At 47.7% G+C, this 16,791-nt stretch overlaps 2 protein-coding genes across 4 annotated transcripts in view; both read left to right on the top strand.

Moving 5' to 3' along the window:
- The window catches only part of LOC117768357 (zinc finger MIZ domain-containing protein 2-like), a 10,001-nt gene extending 319 nt beyond the window's left edge, over positions 1 to 9,682 (top strand). Inside the window, exons 1-21 of one of the 3 annotated variants that reach the window (XM_034596633.1) lie at positions 1 to 53; positions 2,408 to 2,489; positions 2,716 to 2,830; positions 2,919 to 3,127; positions 3,303 to 3,459; positions 3,563 to 3,805; positions 4,111 to 4,270; positions 4,756 to 4,865; positions 5,004 to 5,096; positions 5,477 to 5,666; positions 5,938 to 6,079; positions 6,177 to 6,255; positions 6,340 to 6,471; positions 6,650 to 6,755; positions 6,866 to 7,023; positions 7,158 to 7,225; positions 7,416 to 7,484; positions 7,628 to 7,911; positions 8,018 to 8,190; positions 8,484 to 8,621; positions 8,994 to 9,682. The exon at positions 1 to 53 is cut by the window's left edge and continues 319 nt beyond it. In XM_034596633.1, the coding sequence (XP_034452524.1) occupies positions 2,440 to 2,489; positions 2,716 to 2,830; positions 2,919 to 3,127; positions 3,303 to 3,459; positions 3,563 to 3,805; positions 4,111 to 4,270; positions 4,756 to 4,865; positions 5,004 to 5,096; positions 5,477 to 5,666; positions 5,938 to 6,079; positions 6,177 to 6,255; positions 6,340 to 6,471; positions 6,650 to 6,755; positions 6,866 to 7,023; positions 7,158 to 7,225; positions 7,416 to 7,484; positions 7,628 to 7,911; positions 8,018 to 8,190; positions 8,484 to 8,621; positions 8,994 to 9,101 (2,784 nt within the window). In that variant the 5' untranslated portion in view covers positions 1 to 53; positions 2,408 to 2,439 and the 3' untranslated portion in view covers positions 9,102 to 9,682. Of the gene's footprint in view, positions 54 to 2,407; positions 2,490 to 2,715; positions 2,831 to 2,918; positions 3,128 to 3,302; positions 3,460 to 3,562; positions 3,806 to 4,110; positions 4,271 to 4,755; positions 4,866 to 5,003; positions 5,097 to 5,476; positions 5,667 to 5,937; positions 6,080 to 6,176; positions 6,256 to 6,339; positions 6,472 to 6,649; positions 6,756 to 6,865; positions 7,024 to 7,157; positions 7,226 to 7,415; positions 7,485 to 7,627; positions 7,912 to 8,017; positions 8,191 to 8,426; positions 8,622 to 8,993 lie in introns of all 3 variants that reach the window. The other 2 variants (XM_034596632.1, XM_034596631.1) reach the window with 2 other exon arrangements.
- Positions 9,683 to 11,653: 1,971 nt separating this feature from the next.
- ppiaa (peptidylprolyl isomerase Aa (cyclophilin A)) lies at positions 11,654 to 14,264 on the top strand. The gene is made up of 4 exons (XM_034596653.1): positions 11,654 to 11,814; positions 13,424 to 13,543; positions 13,641 to 13,813; positions 13,890 to 14,264. Exons 1-4 carry the CDS (start codon positions 11,746 to 11,748, stop codon positions 14,020 to 14,022), a joined length of 495 nt encoding a protein of 164 aa, XP_034452544.1. The 5' UTR covers positions 11,654 to 11,745; the 3' UTR covers positions 14,023 to 14,264.
- Positions 14,265 to 16,791: the final 2,527 nt, after the last annotated feature.

The raw sequence follows: 16,791 nt of genomic DNA, 5'->3' as shown, positions 1-16,791 counted from the left end.
GTGCAGACTACGGAGCCCCGGAGCAGGGCTCAGACACCGGGGGAGTAGAGCAGGTAGGTGGGCTGCGCTGGAGGCTCCAGGCCGCGGTGTGTGGTGTGGATGTGACGGGACGTGTTCACCCGCAGTGGAGCCGCTGCTTCTCCGTGTTGGAGGGGAAGCTAGCTGGAAGCTAACTGTTAGCCTCGGAGCATTCCATTGTCACAGCCCGACGGGCTAGCGAGGCTAACGGCTCCTCCTGTAGCAGCGGCGGGGGGCGACATGTGGACACTAACGCGGGGTGTTCAGCACGTTACCGGAGGTTTAACGTTCAGTTTCGGTTCCGTTTCAATGACCGTGTTCGGTGAATCCTTTCAGTCGGTTTACACGGCTGCTGTCGTCTTGTTAGCATGCTAACGCTAGCAGCGGTGCCACCCGCAGGAGCAGCCTGTTAGCATGTTAGCATGTTAGCTTCTAGAATCTCAAAATGTCTCCGGACACTTTCATTTTGTTTTTAAACTCACCGAGTGAACCGGGTTTCTCCCGGTTTACCAAACCATCTGTTTATTATTAGTATTATTTATATTATTATTAATAAGATAGTCAAACACTGAAGTTTAATGTTATAGTGAAACACTGACTGTCTATAGAGACCATCAGTGACTTTATATAGAGATGATCAGTGACTGTATATAAAGACAATCAGTGACTGTATATAAAGACGATCAGTGACTGTATATAAAGACCATCAGTGACTGTATATAAAGACAATCAGTGACTGTATATAAAGAGGATCACTGACTGTATATAAAGATGATCAGTGACTGTATATAAAGACCATCAGTGACTGTATATAAAGATGATCAGTGACTGTATATAAAGATGATCAGTGACTGTATATAAAGATGATCAGTGACTGTATATAAAGACGATCAGTGACTGTATATAAAGATGATCAGTGACTGTATATAAAGACGATCAGTGACTGTATATAAAGATGATCAGTGACTGTATATAAAGACCATCAGTGACTGTATATAAAGATGATCAGTGAGTGTATATAAAGACCATCAGTGACTGTATATAAAGAGGATCAGTGACTGTATATAAAGAGGATCAGTGAGTGTATATAAAGATGATCAGTGACTGTATATAAAGATGATCAGTGACTGTATATAAAGATGATCAGTGACTGTATATAAAGATGATCAGTAACTGTATATAAAGATGATCAGTGACTGTATATAAAGATGATCAGTGACTGTATATAAAGACGATCAGTGACTGTATATAAAGACCATCAATGACTTTATATAAAGACTGTCTGTTTGCATCTTATGATAAACTTCAAACAAAGTCCGTTCATAAATCATGTCGTTAAATTTGACCTTTATCATCTCAGTAAAATGCAGACGTGTTTTTTATTTTCACTGTGTTGTCTCAGGTTACCATGACAACCATTGATGTTAATGTCTGGTTATCAGTTGATCAGCTGTAGATGAGGGACGTTACATTTATAAACTGTTAAAAACCAGATTGAAAATGAAACAGCTCAGAGCGTCAAACAGCAGAAAGAGATTCATTCTCCTGTCGTCTGCTACTGAAACACTTCATCCATTAATCAACTGGATAATAAATAACCGATCATTTTATTATCAGGTTATTAATTAAGTCAAAGAGAAACATTTAGAGCCTGAAACACCAGGATCCTCTGTTTATCTCTGTCACTGTGTTCAAACTGAAAGTGTGACACAAGCTGGTTTCAGCCTTTTTTACTTTATAAAATAAACAAATCAATAATGTTTTCAGTTCCTCTGATATTGAACTGAAGTTTGTGTCAGTTCTGTCTTTTTATTTCATGTGACTTTCATGTAGTGAAGTCTTTCCCATTTGTTTGTAAAGTAAAAGTGTGTGTGTGTGTGTGTGTGTGTGTGTGTGTGTGTGTGTGTGTGTGTGTGTGTGCTGCAGCCTCTCAGATGACTCAGTCAAACACTGAAGCTTTTATCTGGAGGAGCTAGATTTAAAATGAAGATTTGTATTGATCACATCACAGATGAATTAATTCTGGATACAACATCCTGATCATCAATACGACAACAACCTGGTCGTGTGTGAGAGGGAGAGAGAGATTAACTATTTGTCCAGGTGTGTGTGGTCGCCCCTCCTTCTGGCCTTTGACCACACACACTTACTCTTTAAATATTTATTATTACTAGTTTACACTCCTGCTAATTTCTGATCAGTAGTCAGATGATGGTTGTAAACTCACTGAACTCTGAGCTAAGCACTTGCAGGGCATTGTGGATATTTAAGTTTTTATGATTGGAATAAAGTTTGGGAGAAATGAGTTTGATTGCTTATCAAAAAGAAAACACCTCAGGGCTGATGGGAAATGTAGTGCATCATCTGATTGGAGCATGTCTGTCTGCAGGAGTCTGTCTCTCTGTCCGAGCCCCGTCCACCATGAACCCTCTGAACCAGATGAAGGCTGGACTGACCAATAACCCACACAGGTACACACACACACACACACACACACACACACACACACACACACACACACACACACACACACACTCACTCTTTACAACCTGATTCATTTTCAATCAAATTGCCAGACCTTTGTTCTCTATAGTTTAGTAATAGAACCACAAATAGATTTCCAAAATAGTCGTAATTTTACGAGAATTAAATGTGTGTGAAAATCTCCCCCTGTGATTGCTCCCTGTGTGTGTGCAGCGAGGGTTCGTACCCCTACGACCCCTCCAGCTGGCAGCAGCCCACCAATCAGCCCACTGGATCCCTCTCCGTGGTCACCACAGTCTGGGGAGTGACCAATCCTTCGGCTAGCCAGGTATGACATCACCAAACAGATGAATGAGTGACATTCTGTTCAAGAGGTCAGTACCTGGATGTAAAGTGTGTGATTCTGTGTCTGTCAGGGTCTGGGTGGAGGGGTGATGGGCCCCGGGGCCAACCAAGGCGGGGGGCCCATGATGCAGGGCCCCGGAGGTCCAGGCATGGCCGGTGGACCTGGTGGCTACATGGGCCAGCAGGGCTACGGAGAGCCCAACAAAGGCTACATGAACCAGGGCATGTACGGCCGGACGCAAGGGGGCTACACCGGAGGACCGGGGGGGTACTCGGGGAGGTGAGTTGGTTTATTTATATGTTTTGTTTTGTTGATATTACTCCTGTTTACTTCCTGCAACTTGTGTCATGTGACTGGTCCAATCGTGATGGAGGGATCACAGCTGTAGTTAAATCAGAAAAGCTTGAACAATAAATGTAAAACTCAAAAAACCACTTCCTCCGTGTGTCTGTAGTTACCCGTCCAACCCTGGTGGCTCCAGAGGCTCCGCTGACTTCACTCAGGCTGCCGCCGCCGCCGTCGCTGCAGCTGCCGCCACCGCAACTGCCACCGCCACCGCAACCGTTGCTGCCATCCAGGAGAAACAAAACCAAGAGATGAACTATGGACAGGTGAGGGAGACGCCAGCAGACTGACAGCAGGGGTAAGAGCTCCCCCTGCTGGAGATGTCCCCACTGGCTCGCTCTAATACAAGTACTGTGTGTGTGTTTTTAGATGGGAGGTCCAGCCTATAACAACCAGTTTATGGCCCACTCGGGCCCCCGTGGCCCCCCTGGCATGGCTCCTGGAGGCATTGGCCCTGGTCAAGGCCCTACTAGGGGTCCCCCCTCAATGGGCCCCATGTATGGACCCGGAGGGGGCCCCCAGAGGGTCCCCCAGCATCCAAATTATGGTCCTGGACCACAGCAGGGCCACCTAAGGCCCCCGCAGGGCCTCAAACGGCCCTACAACTCTGAGGTGAGTTTATAGGTGTCAGTTTAAATCCATATTAAACTTGATTTAATAAATATTTAGTCGGATTGAATCAGGCTCAACATAGAATTGAATCTGAATAGATTCATTGGTATCTTTATTTATTGCTCTGATGTAATTTCTAATATAATAAATATTTGTAATATAATGCATGTTTATATAATAGTAATTATATAAAAATAATAAAAGTTTATAAACTGAACGTGGACAAAACCAACACTTTGTACTGCCGCTTGTTTATTTGAACATAGTGAGATCACATGTTTCCCCTCCACCTCGCCGTCTCTCAGTCATTCCCAGGAATGTCTCAGCAGTACGGCGTTCCCGTCGGCTCCAGTGTCAACGTGATGTCGGGTCCGGGTGGCGCCAGTGGAGCGATGGCGGGTTCAGGTGGAGGCGGTCACGCCGGGCCTGGTCCGTACCCCGGACCTAACATGCAGTACCACCAAGGTAAGACGTTACATATCCTTTCATTTTAATAAGAAATGAAAGTGATCTCAGAAGGATCAAGAGGTCACTGTGTTGGGTGTAATTATCTACTCACCATGGTGCTGATGGGGGGGGGGGGGGGGACGACGACTTGTGTGTGAGTCCACAAAACACTTCTGGAGTTTAAGGGGTAAACGGTGTTAGAGCAGAATCCAACACAACTGAAGTCTATGGTGAAAACACAACATGCCTCCAGCTCAGTCTGTGAATCCTCCTCCGAGCCGAAACACCAGCAGCTCTGTTGTGTGTGTGTTGTGTTGTTTTGTCACTGTGTGTTTTAAATGTCACTGATGAAGTCATAAAATACACTGTACTTTGTTTTGTCAGATTTATCTTTCAGATCATTGGAAGTCTCTGACCAATCACATCTGTTCACATGTTTAACAGTCACATGTAGCTCACTCCTGTTCTCTGATTGGTCAAAGTCTCTATCTGTTTCCCTGCAGGTCCAGGCCCCGCCCCTCAGAGAACCGGCCCCTCCCCCTCTTATCATAGCCATAAGATGTCCCTTCCACAGTACCCCCCCTCTGGACCCCCCAACTCACAGTACTACAAGGTGTGTGTGTGTGTGTGTGTGTGTGTGTGTGTGTGTGTGTGTGTGTGTGTGTGTGTGTGTGTGTGTGTGTGTGTGTGTGTGTGTGTGTGTGTGTGTGTGTGTGTAATGACTTAAGTTGTTGTTCATGTGCTTGTGCAGCAGGAACAGTTTAATGGTCAGGGTGGAGGTTTAAACGCTCTGACAACAGGGGGCGCTGGTGGTGTCTACAGCTCCTTCAACCAACCTTCAGGGGTAAGAAGAGCTGTGTGTGTGTGTGTGTGTGTGTCAAAATAATCCTCACTACTGTCAACAGTTCAACACTCGCCCCTCTCTCTCTGTCTCTCTCTCTCTCTCTGTCTCTCTCTCTCTGTCTCTCTCTCTCTGTCTCTCTCTCTCTCTCTGTCTCTCTCTCTCTCTCTCTCTCTCTCTCTCTCTCTGTCTCTCTCTCTCTCTCTCTCTCCCCCTCTCTCTCTGTCTCTCCCTCTCTCTCTCTCTCTGTCTCTCTCTCTCTCTCTGTCTCTCTCTCTCTCTCTCTCTCTCTCTCTCTCTCTCTGTCTCTCTCTCTCTCTCTCTCTCCCCCTCTCTCTCTGTCTCTCCCTCTCTCTCTCTCTCTGTCTCTCTCTCTCTCTCAGCCTGGTCGAGGGTTGCCAGGTTACCCCTCCTCACCGGTACCCGGTAACCCGACCCCTCCCATCACCCCAAGCAGTTCCATGGCCCCGCCCTACATGTCGCCTGGCAGCAGTGACATCAAGCCGAGCCCCTCCTCCTTTCTGCCCGACATCAAACCCAACATGGCCGGCCTGGCCCCGCCCCCTCCTACAGGTGCACACACACGTTTTCGATTATACAAAAGGTCACAGTTGTTTGACAGTGAGTCTTAGTTTTAACAAAAGATGTTGAGATTTATTTAGATTATGAAATCATCACACAACCATTGAAAGGACCTCAGTAATCAGATTATTACCAAATAATGAATCAGATTATTATCAGTCAAATATTCTCTATCTTTTATAATCTGATTAAACCTCTCGGGTGTTGGTGATGTCACAGCCAAGTGTTCAGGTGTCTGACCGTGTTGACTTCCTGTCAACAGGTAACCCTAGCGACGACCTGCGGCTGACCTTCCCGGTGCGTGACGGTGTCGTGTTAGAGCCGTTCAGGTTGGAGCACAACCTGGCCGTCAGTAACCACGTCTTCCAGCTGCGAGACTCCGTCTACAAAACGCTCATCATGAGGTGAGAAGAGTCGGAGGTCCCGCTGCGCTTCTTCAGTCACAACAACATGTATTAATGTTTGTGTGTGTGTTTGTGTGTGTGTTTGTGTGTGTCTCAGACCGGACCTGGAACTCCAGTTTAAGTGTTACCACCATGAGGATCGACAGATGAACACTAACTGGCCCGCTTCCGTCCAGGTCCGACCTTTTTCTTACATCCTCATTGAGGAGTTTAGTGGTTAGTTTTTGTTCGTTTTGTTTACCTGCGTGTCTCGTCCTCAGGTGAGCGTGAACGCGACTCCTCTCACCATCGAGCGAGGCGACAACAAAACTTCCCATAAGCCTTTGTACCTGAAGCAGGTGTGTCAGCCGGGCAGGAACACCATCCAGATCACAGTGACCGCCTGCTGCTGCGTAAGAACACACACGCACAACTAACAACCAAACCAAAATGCTTCCTGTTTACACCAACACGTGCACGCCCAGGGAACGTGAGCGGGAACGGAATTAAAACTGATCCGGAGCCAAAACGCCCATGTGGACAGAGATGGTTTTATTTTGAAATCTGATACGTAAAACTTCCTCTCCACAGTCCCACCTGTTCGTCCTCCAGCTCGTTCACCGGCCGTCGGTCCGCTCGGTGCTGCAGGGTCTGATGAAGAAGAGGCTGCTTCCTGCGGAGCACTGCGTCACCAAGAGTGAGTCCACCGCTCGTCTTCTCTTCCCTCTCTGGTTCGTTTCCTCAGCGACGACGTCTGAGATACTAACATCAGATGTTCTCTCCCCCCCCGCTCACTCTGACCCTCAGTAAAAAGAAACTTCAGCAGCGGGTCGATTCCTGGGACACCCGGGTTAAATGGAGAGGATGGCGTGGAGCAGACGGCCATCAGAGTCTCATTAAAATGTCCCATCACTTTTCGCCGCATCCAGCTGCCGGCCAGAGGTCACGACTGCAGACACATACAGGTCAGAGCAGCACGTCACAGCTGCCGCTGCCACTCCTCAGACAACACGTCATCGAGTCTGAGACACAAACTATAGAAAGGGAATCACACAGACACTCAAACTCATTGTGTGTGTGTGTGTGTGTGTGTCTACAGTGTTTTGACCTGGAGTCGTACCTGCAGCTCAACTGTGAGCGAGGAACCTGGAGATGCCCCGTGTGCAAGTATGTACGACTCACACACTCGCACTGTCAACGTGATTCATCCAGTGTCTCCTCTGTAACCTGTGTGTGTGTGTGTGTGTGTGTGTGTGTGTGTGTGTGTGTGTGTGTGTGTGTGTGTGTGTGTGTGTGTGTGTGTGTGTGTGTGTGTGTGTGTGTGTGTGTGTGTGTGTGTGTGTGTGTGTGTGTGCAGTAAAACTGCTCTGTTAGAAGGTCTGGAGGTGGATCAGTACATGTTGGGAATACTCATCTACGTTCAAAAGTAAGAAACGTCTACATTCTACAAAGTAAAAAAACGCTAACACACACCTAGTGGCTAGTTTGCCAAGCAGGCTACTAAATGAAAACGGTGTGTGGGACTTGTACTTCCTCGTTTCTCACTTTCCTCTTCCTCCTCTTCCTCAGCTCGGAGTACGAGGAGATCACCATTGACCCGGTGTGCAGCTGGAAGCCGGTCCCCGTGAAGCCGGACATCCACGTGAAGGAGGAGTCTGACGGCCCCGTGTTGAAGCGCTGCAGGACGCTCAGCCCCAGTCACATGGTCCTGCCCAGCGTGATGGAGATGATTGCATCGCTTGGCCCCGCCCCCTCTTCCTCTGCCAATGCCGCCTCTTCTCCGATGCCCTATCCCTCAATGCCTGCAGGGGGCAGCAATAATAGCAGCCACACCCCTGATTACCCCGGACCAGGTATTATCTCTTCATTAAATTAAACAGATCTGTCTTTAATCTACAGGTAATTAAGAAGAGAATCGCGTTCGCATCGTACGTATTGATCCGTCTCTGTCTCCGTCAGCTCCGTCCTATCCCGGTCAGTCCGGGACTTTCTCAGACTTCAGTGGTCCTGGGACTCCGGGAGTTGGGGGGGACTTCTCCTCCCCCGGTCCTCCCCCTCTCTCCTACCAGTCGGAGCTCTCCAGTGCCCTCCTCACCCCCGACAAACCGCCGCCTCACCCACTGGCCGGACAGGTGAGGAGAGTCGTTCACTGAGTTCACACTCGTCCAGGGGAAAGTTCAATTAATGCAACCTCTCCCTCTCCTTTTCTTCTTTCATTCCCTTTTTCTATTGCTTCCTTGCATCTGCCCCTTCCCTCTCTCCTTTCCTTCCTACCTCCTTGTTTTCTCTCCTCCTCTGTCCACTTTACTCCCTTTCTTTGTTTCCGTCTGTTTTTCTTTTCTTCCTCTAAACTCTTCATTCTTTTTAGATGTCAGTCTCAGGTCGTCTGGACTCAACTTCCCATGGTGCTCCTCTCTCCCAGCAGCAGTCGCAGGGTCTCCATGGCAACTCGCAAATGGGGGGAAACCAAATGATGCAGCGTAGCAACCAGAACCCCCGTCTCCAAGGCGATGGCTCCTTCGGGCTCGGGGCGTCAGCAGAGGTTCCAGAACCTTCTCTGGATGTAAGTAGAAACTACACTCAGATGATACTGTTTCATAATGCAGTAATAATACAAATGTACCTGTATATGTATCATATGACTTAAATTCAAGTCACCCTGAAACTTTGCATCAAATCAGAACCAATAACTTCTATCAGATTTTTATCAACATCCAAACGCTTAACTTGGTTCAAGCAGCTGAAATGTGTATTTTTGTATATTTTGAGTTGCAATCAACATAATGTTTTTCGGGGGCAGACTTGTGTAAGATTATTTAATCTTTATATTAAAAGTTTGTAATAAATTCATTAGAAGCCTGTACAAAGAAAAGAGATGTGGCCCAAGTATGGAGCCCTGTGGAACACCATTGTTAATCAGTGCTTGTCCCTGCAGTTGCTTCCAGAGCTGACGAACCCAGACGAGCTGCTGTCGTACCTCGGACCTCCGGACCTCCCGAACAACAACAACGACGACCTTCTGTCCCTGTTTGAGAACAACTGAACACACACAGAGAATTTAAACAGACTAACTGTGACATGCAAACTCTGTGTCTCCTCGCCCGCCAACACGGCTGTCGGTCCAACATGGCCGCTGCCTGCACAGGATGGAGTGGACGATAAATACAAAATGAAAAAAACCTCCAACTTTTAAATATGAAAACTCTTTGATGTGTGACTATGAACTTGATGGTAACTTTATTTTATAGTTCTTTTTTTTTTTTTTTTATTCTCTGAAACTGTATTTTGATGCTTCATCCTTCATTCCCTGTCGGAGCTGACAGCCTCACTCATCACAGCCACTACAAACTATTTAACGTGAGCGTCGATGTTTTAAGATTCACCATCACTGCTGAGCCTTTTCCACGTTAGTTTCTGTTGGTTGATTTTTATCCAAGTGGCGTTGTTGTTCGATGGCGTTCAGCGGTGATGAGGAGTAAATATGATCGGAAGTTCTTTCAAACCGGAATATTTCTGGTCCAGTTTTAAATGTTATGGTATAAATAGTTGAAGATGAGCTTTAAATGAACAGTTTGGTCTGTTTTTACAGACGCGTTTGTTTTTCACCCGAGTCACTGAAGAGGAAAAAAAAACCAAAAGATCAAATCCCACAGAAAAGACGGTTTACGCTCGGCCACAGCGCGGCGACCTTGCTTGAGTTGTCTAAAGCCTACAGACGTTCTCGTGGTCACTGCTTGCGTTCTGGCAGTAACTGCACAACGGTTATTACAGATGTTCTAAAGGTCTGGTATGTGTTCCACAGACGAAGGCGGTTCTGGAGAACATCACCTGTTCTTCACAGGTCTGAACATGTGGCTGAGTGTAAACGACGCAGGTTCATGCACATCTGGAGTTTTTCAGATACGAGACGTCTGAAGTGAGAAGTGTAAACGGGGCCAAAGCTTTTTGTCGTCTCTGTCCCAGAACTTTCTTGAGCGCCTGTTGTCGAGCCTCTTCAGTGCATTTTAAACTCGCTCCCTGAATGCAGCGCGAGGCGTTCAGGATCCAGGTTCGGCCAAACACAGTGATACAAGGAGGAGAAGAAAAAGAGAAAACACTGAGTTGTTTGGTCATTTCGTCAAACTGTGATTCTAGATGACTTCGTCTTCATCCTCCTCCTCCTCATCATTACTCTGTATGTTGTAAAGTGACTAGAGTCCAGACAGTTGTGATGTCTCCATGTCCCAGTGGCTTCTGAAAAGAACCAACTGCACATGATCACTCTGTATGATCCAGTAATGATGCTAATAACAATTATAATAATAACCTTTGTAATTTAATAAACACACACTGGAAAGACAGTCAGAGTTTCTTTAATGACATCTGTAAAACTGAATCAGATAAATGAGAAAATTCATGTGTAGGAAACCTCATGCTGCAGCGTGCACGCCTCGTCACACTGAGCGCCCGCCACAGGCCGTCAAAGGTCATTAAAGGTCACTGATGGCACACGCCCATCATCGCTCGGTCACACAGGAACCTTTCGTTTTACAGAATAAACAGAAGATCTGCATTTAAACAAACGTTTAGTTTCCTATTTCAAGTTTTAGTTTCTTAATAGTAAACTCCACAATGGAGGTCATGGTTATCTCCAGGATCACAGAAGCCCCGCCCCCAAGGAGAATCTAATGTCATTCAAACCTCCTGAACCATCATCACATGTTTGTGGTACAAGGAGAGAGAGAGAGAGAGCGAGAGAGAGAAAAGACAGAGAGAAGTTCTTTGTGGGAACTTTTATTTTAACTCCAGTCCTCGAGGTTTGTGTTGTGTGATCACTGTATTTTCAAAGTATTTCTGTGTACTTACATGAATTCCAGTACTCTGCAGCTGAATGGATTCAGTCAGCAGAAACGAAGGAGTGCTTTTATTTTGAAACGGGTACCGGAAGTGCTGCAGATCTATTTGATGATTCAAACTGAGGTGAAAGATAATTTGCAGTGTTCAGGGCCTGACCTCTGACCTCTGACCTCAGGTCTGTGGACACCACTGTGCTGTGGCCCCAGTGTGAGACTCAAAGCTATAAAAACTATTTCAAACAAACGCGTTCGGAGCAAACTGACGATTTTATTTATTTGTTTCAAAGAATCTTTTTCTTCAATGATCCAAACTTCTGTTTTATTAACGTTATAAAATAAAGAATCTTCTCAGATGAACTGTTTCAGGTCAAAGGTCACACGGCCGGTGACGTCATGTCTTCCTGCGGGGAACGGACCGCGCCCTGACCGCTTAACCGCGCGCGCACGCACACAAACACACACTTGTCATCCTGTGAGCGGGAACGCGCTCTGATTGCGGGAGGTTGACGTTCACGCACCGGATTGGACGCCCGAGCTGTCAGTCATCTGTGGAGCGCGCTGCTCGGGCGCAGTCAGTTCGGTTGTTTGCACGCGGACTCCGTAAGGGGGCGGTGCTCCAACACGTCCCGCCTCCGGGGGAGCGGGGCGCCGGAATCGAACACACCGTGCACAGGGACTGTCCTCGCTGCTGATTCGATAAAACTGACGCCATTTAAAAGCCTCGTGTTACCGATTGGCTCGCTGAGGTGTAAGCCCGCCCACCGGTGTGTTATATAATAGGGATTCGGGCTCCTCCATCTTTTTCGGGTCCTCGCTCCTCCGGTGTCTCCGCTCCGAACCTCCGCCGCAGACATGTCCAACCCCAAAGTCTTCTTCGACGTCACCGCCGGCGGCTCTCCCATCGGCCGGATCGTGATGGAGGTAAACCGGGTTTTCATTCAGCCGCGGGTTGTGGGAGCGGGCGGGGGCCGTTAGTCAGTGAGACGCCGCCCGGTGTCGGTGCTCCCGCCTCGGTCCCCGGTGACTCCGGGATGCGTGACGTTAGATCCCGGTGTTTGCACGCAGCGTCCCCGGAGGCTAACGCTAGCCACGCGGTCACGATTATCTGGAAGGAGCCATGTGCACGTGTTTGAGTAACGGGACCCGGACCCGTTACCTGCGGGTTATTCCCGCTCTAACGGGACTCGTGTCTGATTCAGGGGACGAAGCGGCTTCATGTCCCCGAGCAGCGGATCCGTTTCCGCTGTAGCGGGGAATAGTGAGCGGACATTTTGATCTGAGGACCCGCTGTCACAAATCAAGTGCACCCGCTCCTGTCACGTTAAGGCCCCGGAGGCTCCTCTCCGGGCTCCGCTTTTCGGCCCCCGCTCTCCGGGCCCCGGAGGCTCCTCTCCGGGCCCCGGAGGCTCCTCTCGGGCCCCGGAGAGGAGCCTCCGGGGCCCGCTTTTCGGCCCCCGCTCTCCGGGCCCCGGAGGCTCCTCTCCGGGCCCCCGCTCTCCGGGCCCCGGAGGCTCCTCTCCGGCCCCCGCTCTCCGGGCCCCCGCCTCTCTGACGCTCTTTGTTGCAGCGCTTCGCGGCCTTTGCAGCCCGGGTAACCCCCGGGCTTCAGCCAGTGGGGGGGGGGTCGTACCGGGGTCGCATCGTGTCTGGGCGGGCCGGTGGTCTCGGTTCGTGTTTAAAACCGAAAACGCGCAGCAGTGGTTAGCATGTTAGCTCGTAAAGCTAACACCGCCGGGTGGGGGGGGGGGGAGTGGAAAGTTCTACGGTGCTGGCGCGGTCGGGGGGGGGGCGGGAGAGGGAGGGTCTGCCCGGTACAATGCGGATGTTGGATGAAGGGCCCCCGGGAACCTGCGGCTCTTGGTGCCCGGCACCGAGCTCCGTGCTCCGCAGCCCTTGTTCCTCATCTGTCGCGCCCAGCAGCCATTTTGTGAGTGGAGCCTCATTATGGGCGTTCCCGGGTCATGGCTGCAGTTCCCAGGCCGACGGGACTCGGACCCGCGGCCTGCGGGTCGCGGCCTGCGGGCCTCCGCCGGGGACTGGTGCTGTCCCTGGGAACCAGACTCCCGGGGCCACGGGCCCTGACGAGGGCTGCGAGTTAAAATGTCTGATTAGTTGTTGGCTGCATGTTTCCAGATGTTAGTTAGATGTGAGTCTGAGGGACGGGGCACGTGCTCGTGGCCTCAGATCCCTTCAGTGTTACTGAGCAGACACACAGCTGAGTTCTGCAGCCCCCCCCTCTCTGGACATGCAGTGCTGCAGTGCAGCTGTTTCACTGACACACAATGACCACACACTCACAGACACACACTCGTGTGTAATGAGCTGGAGCTTCTGCCGCAGGCGTGGACTAACAGTTTATTGACTGGTGTGGAGCGGAGCCAGGTTTTCCTCAGGTGTGGTTACACAACTGTTCCCGCAGAACAAAGTCTCCTGAGGTTTTGGTTCAGGTCCAACATGGCGTCACGCCCAATGTGCACTGAACGCAGCAGCTCGTATCGGTGTTGAAATGAACTTCACTCTGTTTCTGCAGCTCCGTAAAGACGTCGTGCCCAAGACGGCTGAGAACTTCCGCGCCCTGTGCACTAATGAGAAGGGCTTCGGCTACAAGGGCTGCGTCTTCCACCGCGTCATCACCGACTTCATGTGCCAGGTGAGAAACTCAACGGCCCTTTGACCATTGATTGTTACCGAAGTTCGGCCGAACATGTTGCGTGTGCGAGACGTTAATCTGTGTTGATGGACTCCAGGGTGGTGACTTCACCAACCACAACGGAACTGGTGGAAAGTCCATCTATGGCAACAAGTTTGCTGATGAGAACTTCAACCTGAAACACACCGGCCCTGGAATCCTGTCCATGGCCAACGCCGGCGCCAACACCAATGGATCCCAGTTCTTCATCTGCACAGTGAAAACCACATGGTGAGTAAACGCACGCCTCATAGTAACGCCTCGTAGTAACCTGTCCTGTTGGTGTCTAACCGCTCTGTGCCCGCAGGCTGGATGGGAAGCACGTGGTGTTCGGCAGCGTGGTGGAAGGATTAGATGTGGTGAGGAAGATGGAGACGTTTGGATCCTCGAGCGGCAAAACCTCCGTCAAGCTGGCCATCTCTGACTGTGGGGAGCTCTGAGCACTTCACCCCCTGCTCGTCCTGTAGCCACACCCCTTTAGCCCCTCCCCTCCCATTCAACATTCCTATTGATGGAGAACCCCCCCCATGTTCTGTTGGTGTTGAAATCAAGTTGCTGCATTTGTGACTTTGCCTTTGAAAGATTCTTTTGCATTGATCATTTTTTCCACAAAGTCCCAACGGTTTGATTTTTTTGTTTAGTCAAAAAATGAGAGAAAATAAAAGATGCCTTGACAATGAAACGATGTGTTTTTATAAATTCATATAAAAAGATCAGTGGAAACAGGTTAAAGTGATCTGGTCCTGGATCTGCTGATGCAGGTGACACCGAACAGGCAGCACCTCAAGATGAAACGTCAAAATACAGGTGAACGGGTAAAAGCCAGTTTCTAGACCGGTTCGCCTCCTTTGGATTAAACGCTCAGTGTCACTGAAATCTGAGCAAAACGATTTCAGCCCATATTTGATGTCTATTAAAAAAACACCTTTATACATAAAACTTGACGCCAATAGAAAAAGACTGACATCAGGTTGTTCACATGGATGCTACATATACATTCATCCATTGAGTTCTTTAGGATTGACAGTGTCTGTTGTCCTTCAGGCCTCATGGTCTATTAAGGTGACTAAGTTCTATATTTGAACAATTGCAACCAGCTGTAAAATATAATTAAAATCAGGTGGAGCACGAACTGTCGACTCCATCTTGAACTGGTGTGATCTCTCAGGTGGAGGCTTAGTTCACTCTGAATACTCCGGAGGTTTCAGAGAGAGAGACGCTGAGGTTTATACACTTGATGTGATAATATTCAAGCTGATAGAAACATCTCATTCAGAAATAAGACTGAAAAATAGAAATACAACAGCTGGAGTCCCAGTTAAAGGAGGAAGAGCCACAGGTGGAGGATTCTGCATAAAAGCTTTAACTCCTTATCTGCGTTTGTACTTTGTAATAAAGAAGACGTGTGATGCTCAGTCACAAATGATGGGGACATGTTGTCTCCGCTCGTTCTCAGGACCGACCACTGGTTCAGTTGATGGTTCTACTTGAGGGAACGTTACCTGCACAGACCCTGAGTCAACGTCTAGAGCAGGAGGGGCCGAAGCTCCCAAAGCTTCATACTGAAGTAATGAATTATTACTTATATATTTACTGATATAATCTGTGGAACTCTTCTTTGAGGAGTCTTGTGGGTCTGTAACATGTAAACAGTCAGAGTGTGAGGAGACTGTCTCCAGCAGATGGCGTTCTTCACCATCTCCATGTTCAGCGCCTGAGAGGATCTGAAATTATACAAGATATCAGAAAATATAAACTTTTATTCATAAAGGTGGTAAATTTGTTTTCTAGTTTCTTCATGTAGTGGTCAGAAGTTTAGGGTGACAGTTGAATGCCAGTCGGGTTCACCACATGTATCCAGAATAAACCGGACGGGAGGCTGATGATTCCAGAAATACACAATTTATTCAATTCGTACAAAGGATTTAAAAAGGCTGATCAAACAGCACAGGATCATGTGCAAAGTTTGGAGTACTGTACTTGATATAAACAACAGATTAACAAGAGAGAAGTTAAAGGCTCCAGACCCAATTTAACAAAGCTAAAATATCATGAATAAAACAAGCACAGCACACTTTAAGAATCCCAACACTGGTGTGATTACACAGTGGATCATCACTGTAAGCGATATTATACACTGAGATAACAGAAGAGGGCCTCACGGAGCCAATCACTCACCAATATTCAACCCATTACACCAGGATTGCACAGTACCCATAGAACAAAGAACAAAATAAAATAATAATCACACACACACACACACACACACTTAATGTTAACTTAAAGTGACTTTCAGTGAATCAAACTTACCGCAACAAACAATTGGCGTCCACACCTGCTGCCCCACGCTACACGTCCTCACAGGACCGGCAGTGGATAGAGAGGGGGGGGCTACGGTGTCCCTAAATGAACTTCGCCAACTCCCCTCATCCTATAGGCATCGCCGTCCTGTCAGGTTAATTCGAGCTGTGATTTTATATCTACAATGATATGTAAGCATAACTGGTAAAGTAACACTGCTAAAACTTTTTATTAAGGATTGACCCCATTACATAAAGATGATCAGTGACTGTATATAAAGATGATCAGTGACTGTATATAAAGATGATCAGTGACTGTATATAAAGACCATCAGTGACTGTATATAAAGATGATCAGTGAGTGTATATAAAGATGATCAGTGACTGTATATAAAGACCATCAGTGACTGTATATAAAGATGATCAGTGACTGTATATAAAGACTATCAGTGACTGTATATAAAGACCATCAGTGACTGTATATAAAGATGATCAGTGAGTGTATATAAAGATGATCAGTGACTGTATATAAAGATGATCAGTGACTGTATATAAAGATGATCAGTGACTGTATATAAAGATGATCAGTGACTGTATATAAAGATGATCAGTGAGTGTATATAAAGACCATCAGTGACTGTATATAAAGATGATCAGTGACTGTATATAAAGACCATCAGTGACTGTATATAAAGATGATCAGTGAGTGTATATAAAGACCATCAGTGACTGTATATAAAGACCATCAGTGACTGTATATAAAGATGATCAGTGACTGTATATAAAGACCATCAGTGACTGTATATAAAGATGATCAGTGACTGTATATAAAGACCATCAGTGACTGTATATAAAGATGATCAGTGACTGTATATAAAGATGATCAGTGAGTGTATATAAAGATGATCA

This window comes from Hippoglossus hippoglossus, chromosome 9 (genome assembly GCF_009819705.1).
Source record: "Hippoglossus hippoglossus isolate fHipHip1 chromosome 9, fHipHip1.pri, whole genome shotgun sequence".
Taxonomy (NCBI): Eukaryota; Metazoa; Chordata; class Actinopteri; order Pleuronectiformes; family Pleuronectidae; genus Hippoglossus; species Hippoglossus hippoglossus.
The sequence above is the reverse complement of the archived record's forward strand: the minus strand, read 5'-3'. Positions and strand labels throughout refer to the sequence as shown.

Excerpts from the sequence above, each read along its gene's own strand:
- ppiaa (XM_034596653.1), top strand. The coding sequence starts at position 11,746 with ATGTCCAACCCCAAAGTCTTCTTCGACGTCACCGCCGGCGGCTCTCCC. Across the intron at positions 13,544-13,640 it reads TCACCGACTTCATGTGCCAG|GGTGGTGACTTCACCAACCA; the intron begins GTGAGAAACTCA and ends GATGGACTCCAG. Across the intron at positions 13,814-13,889 it reads TGCACAGTGAAAACCACATG|GCTGGATGGGAAGCACGTGG; the intron begins GTGAGTAAACGC and ends CTGTGCCCGCAG.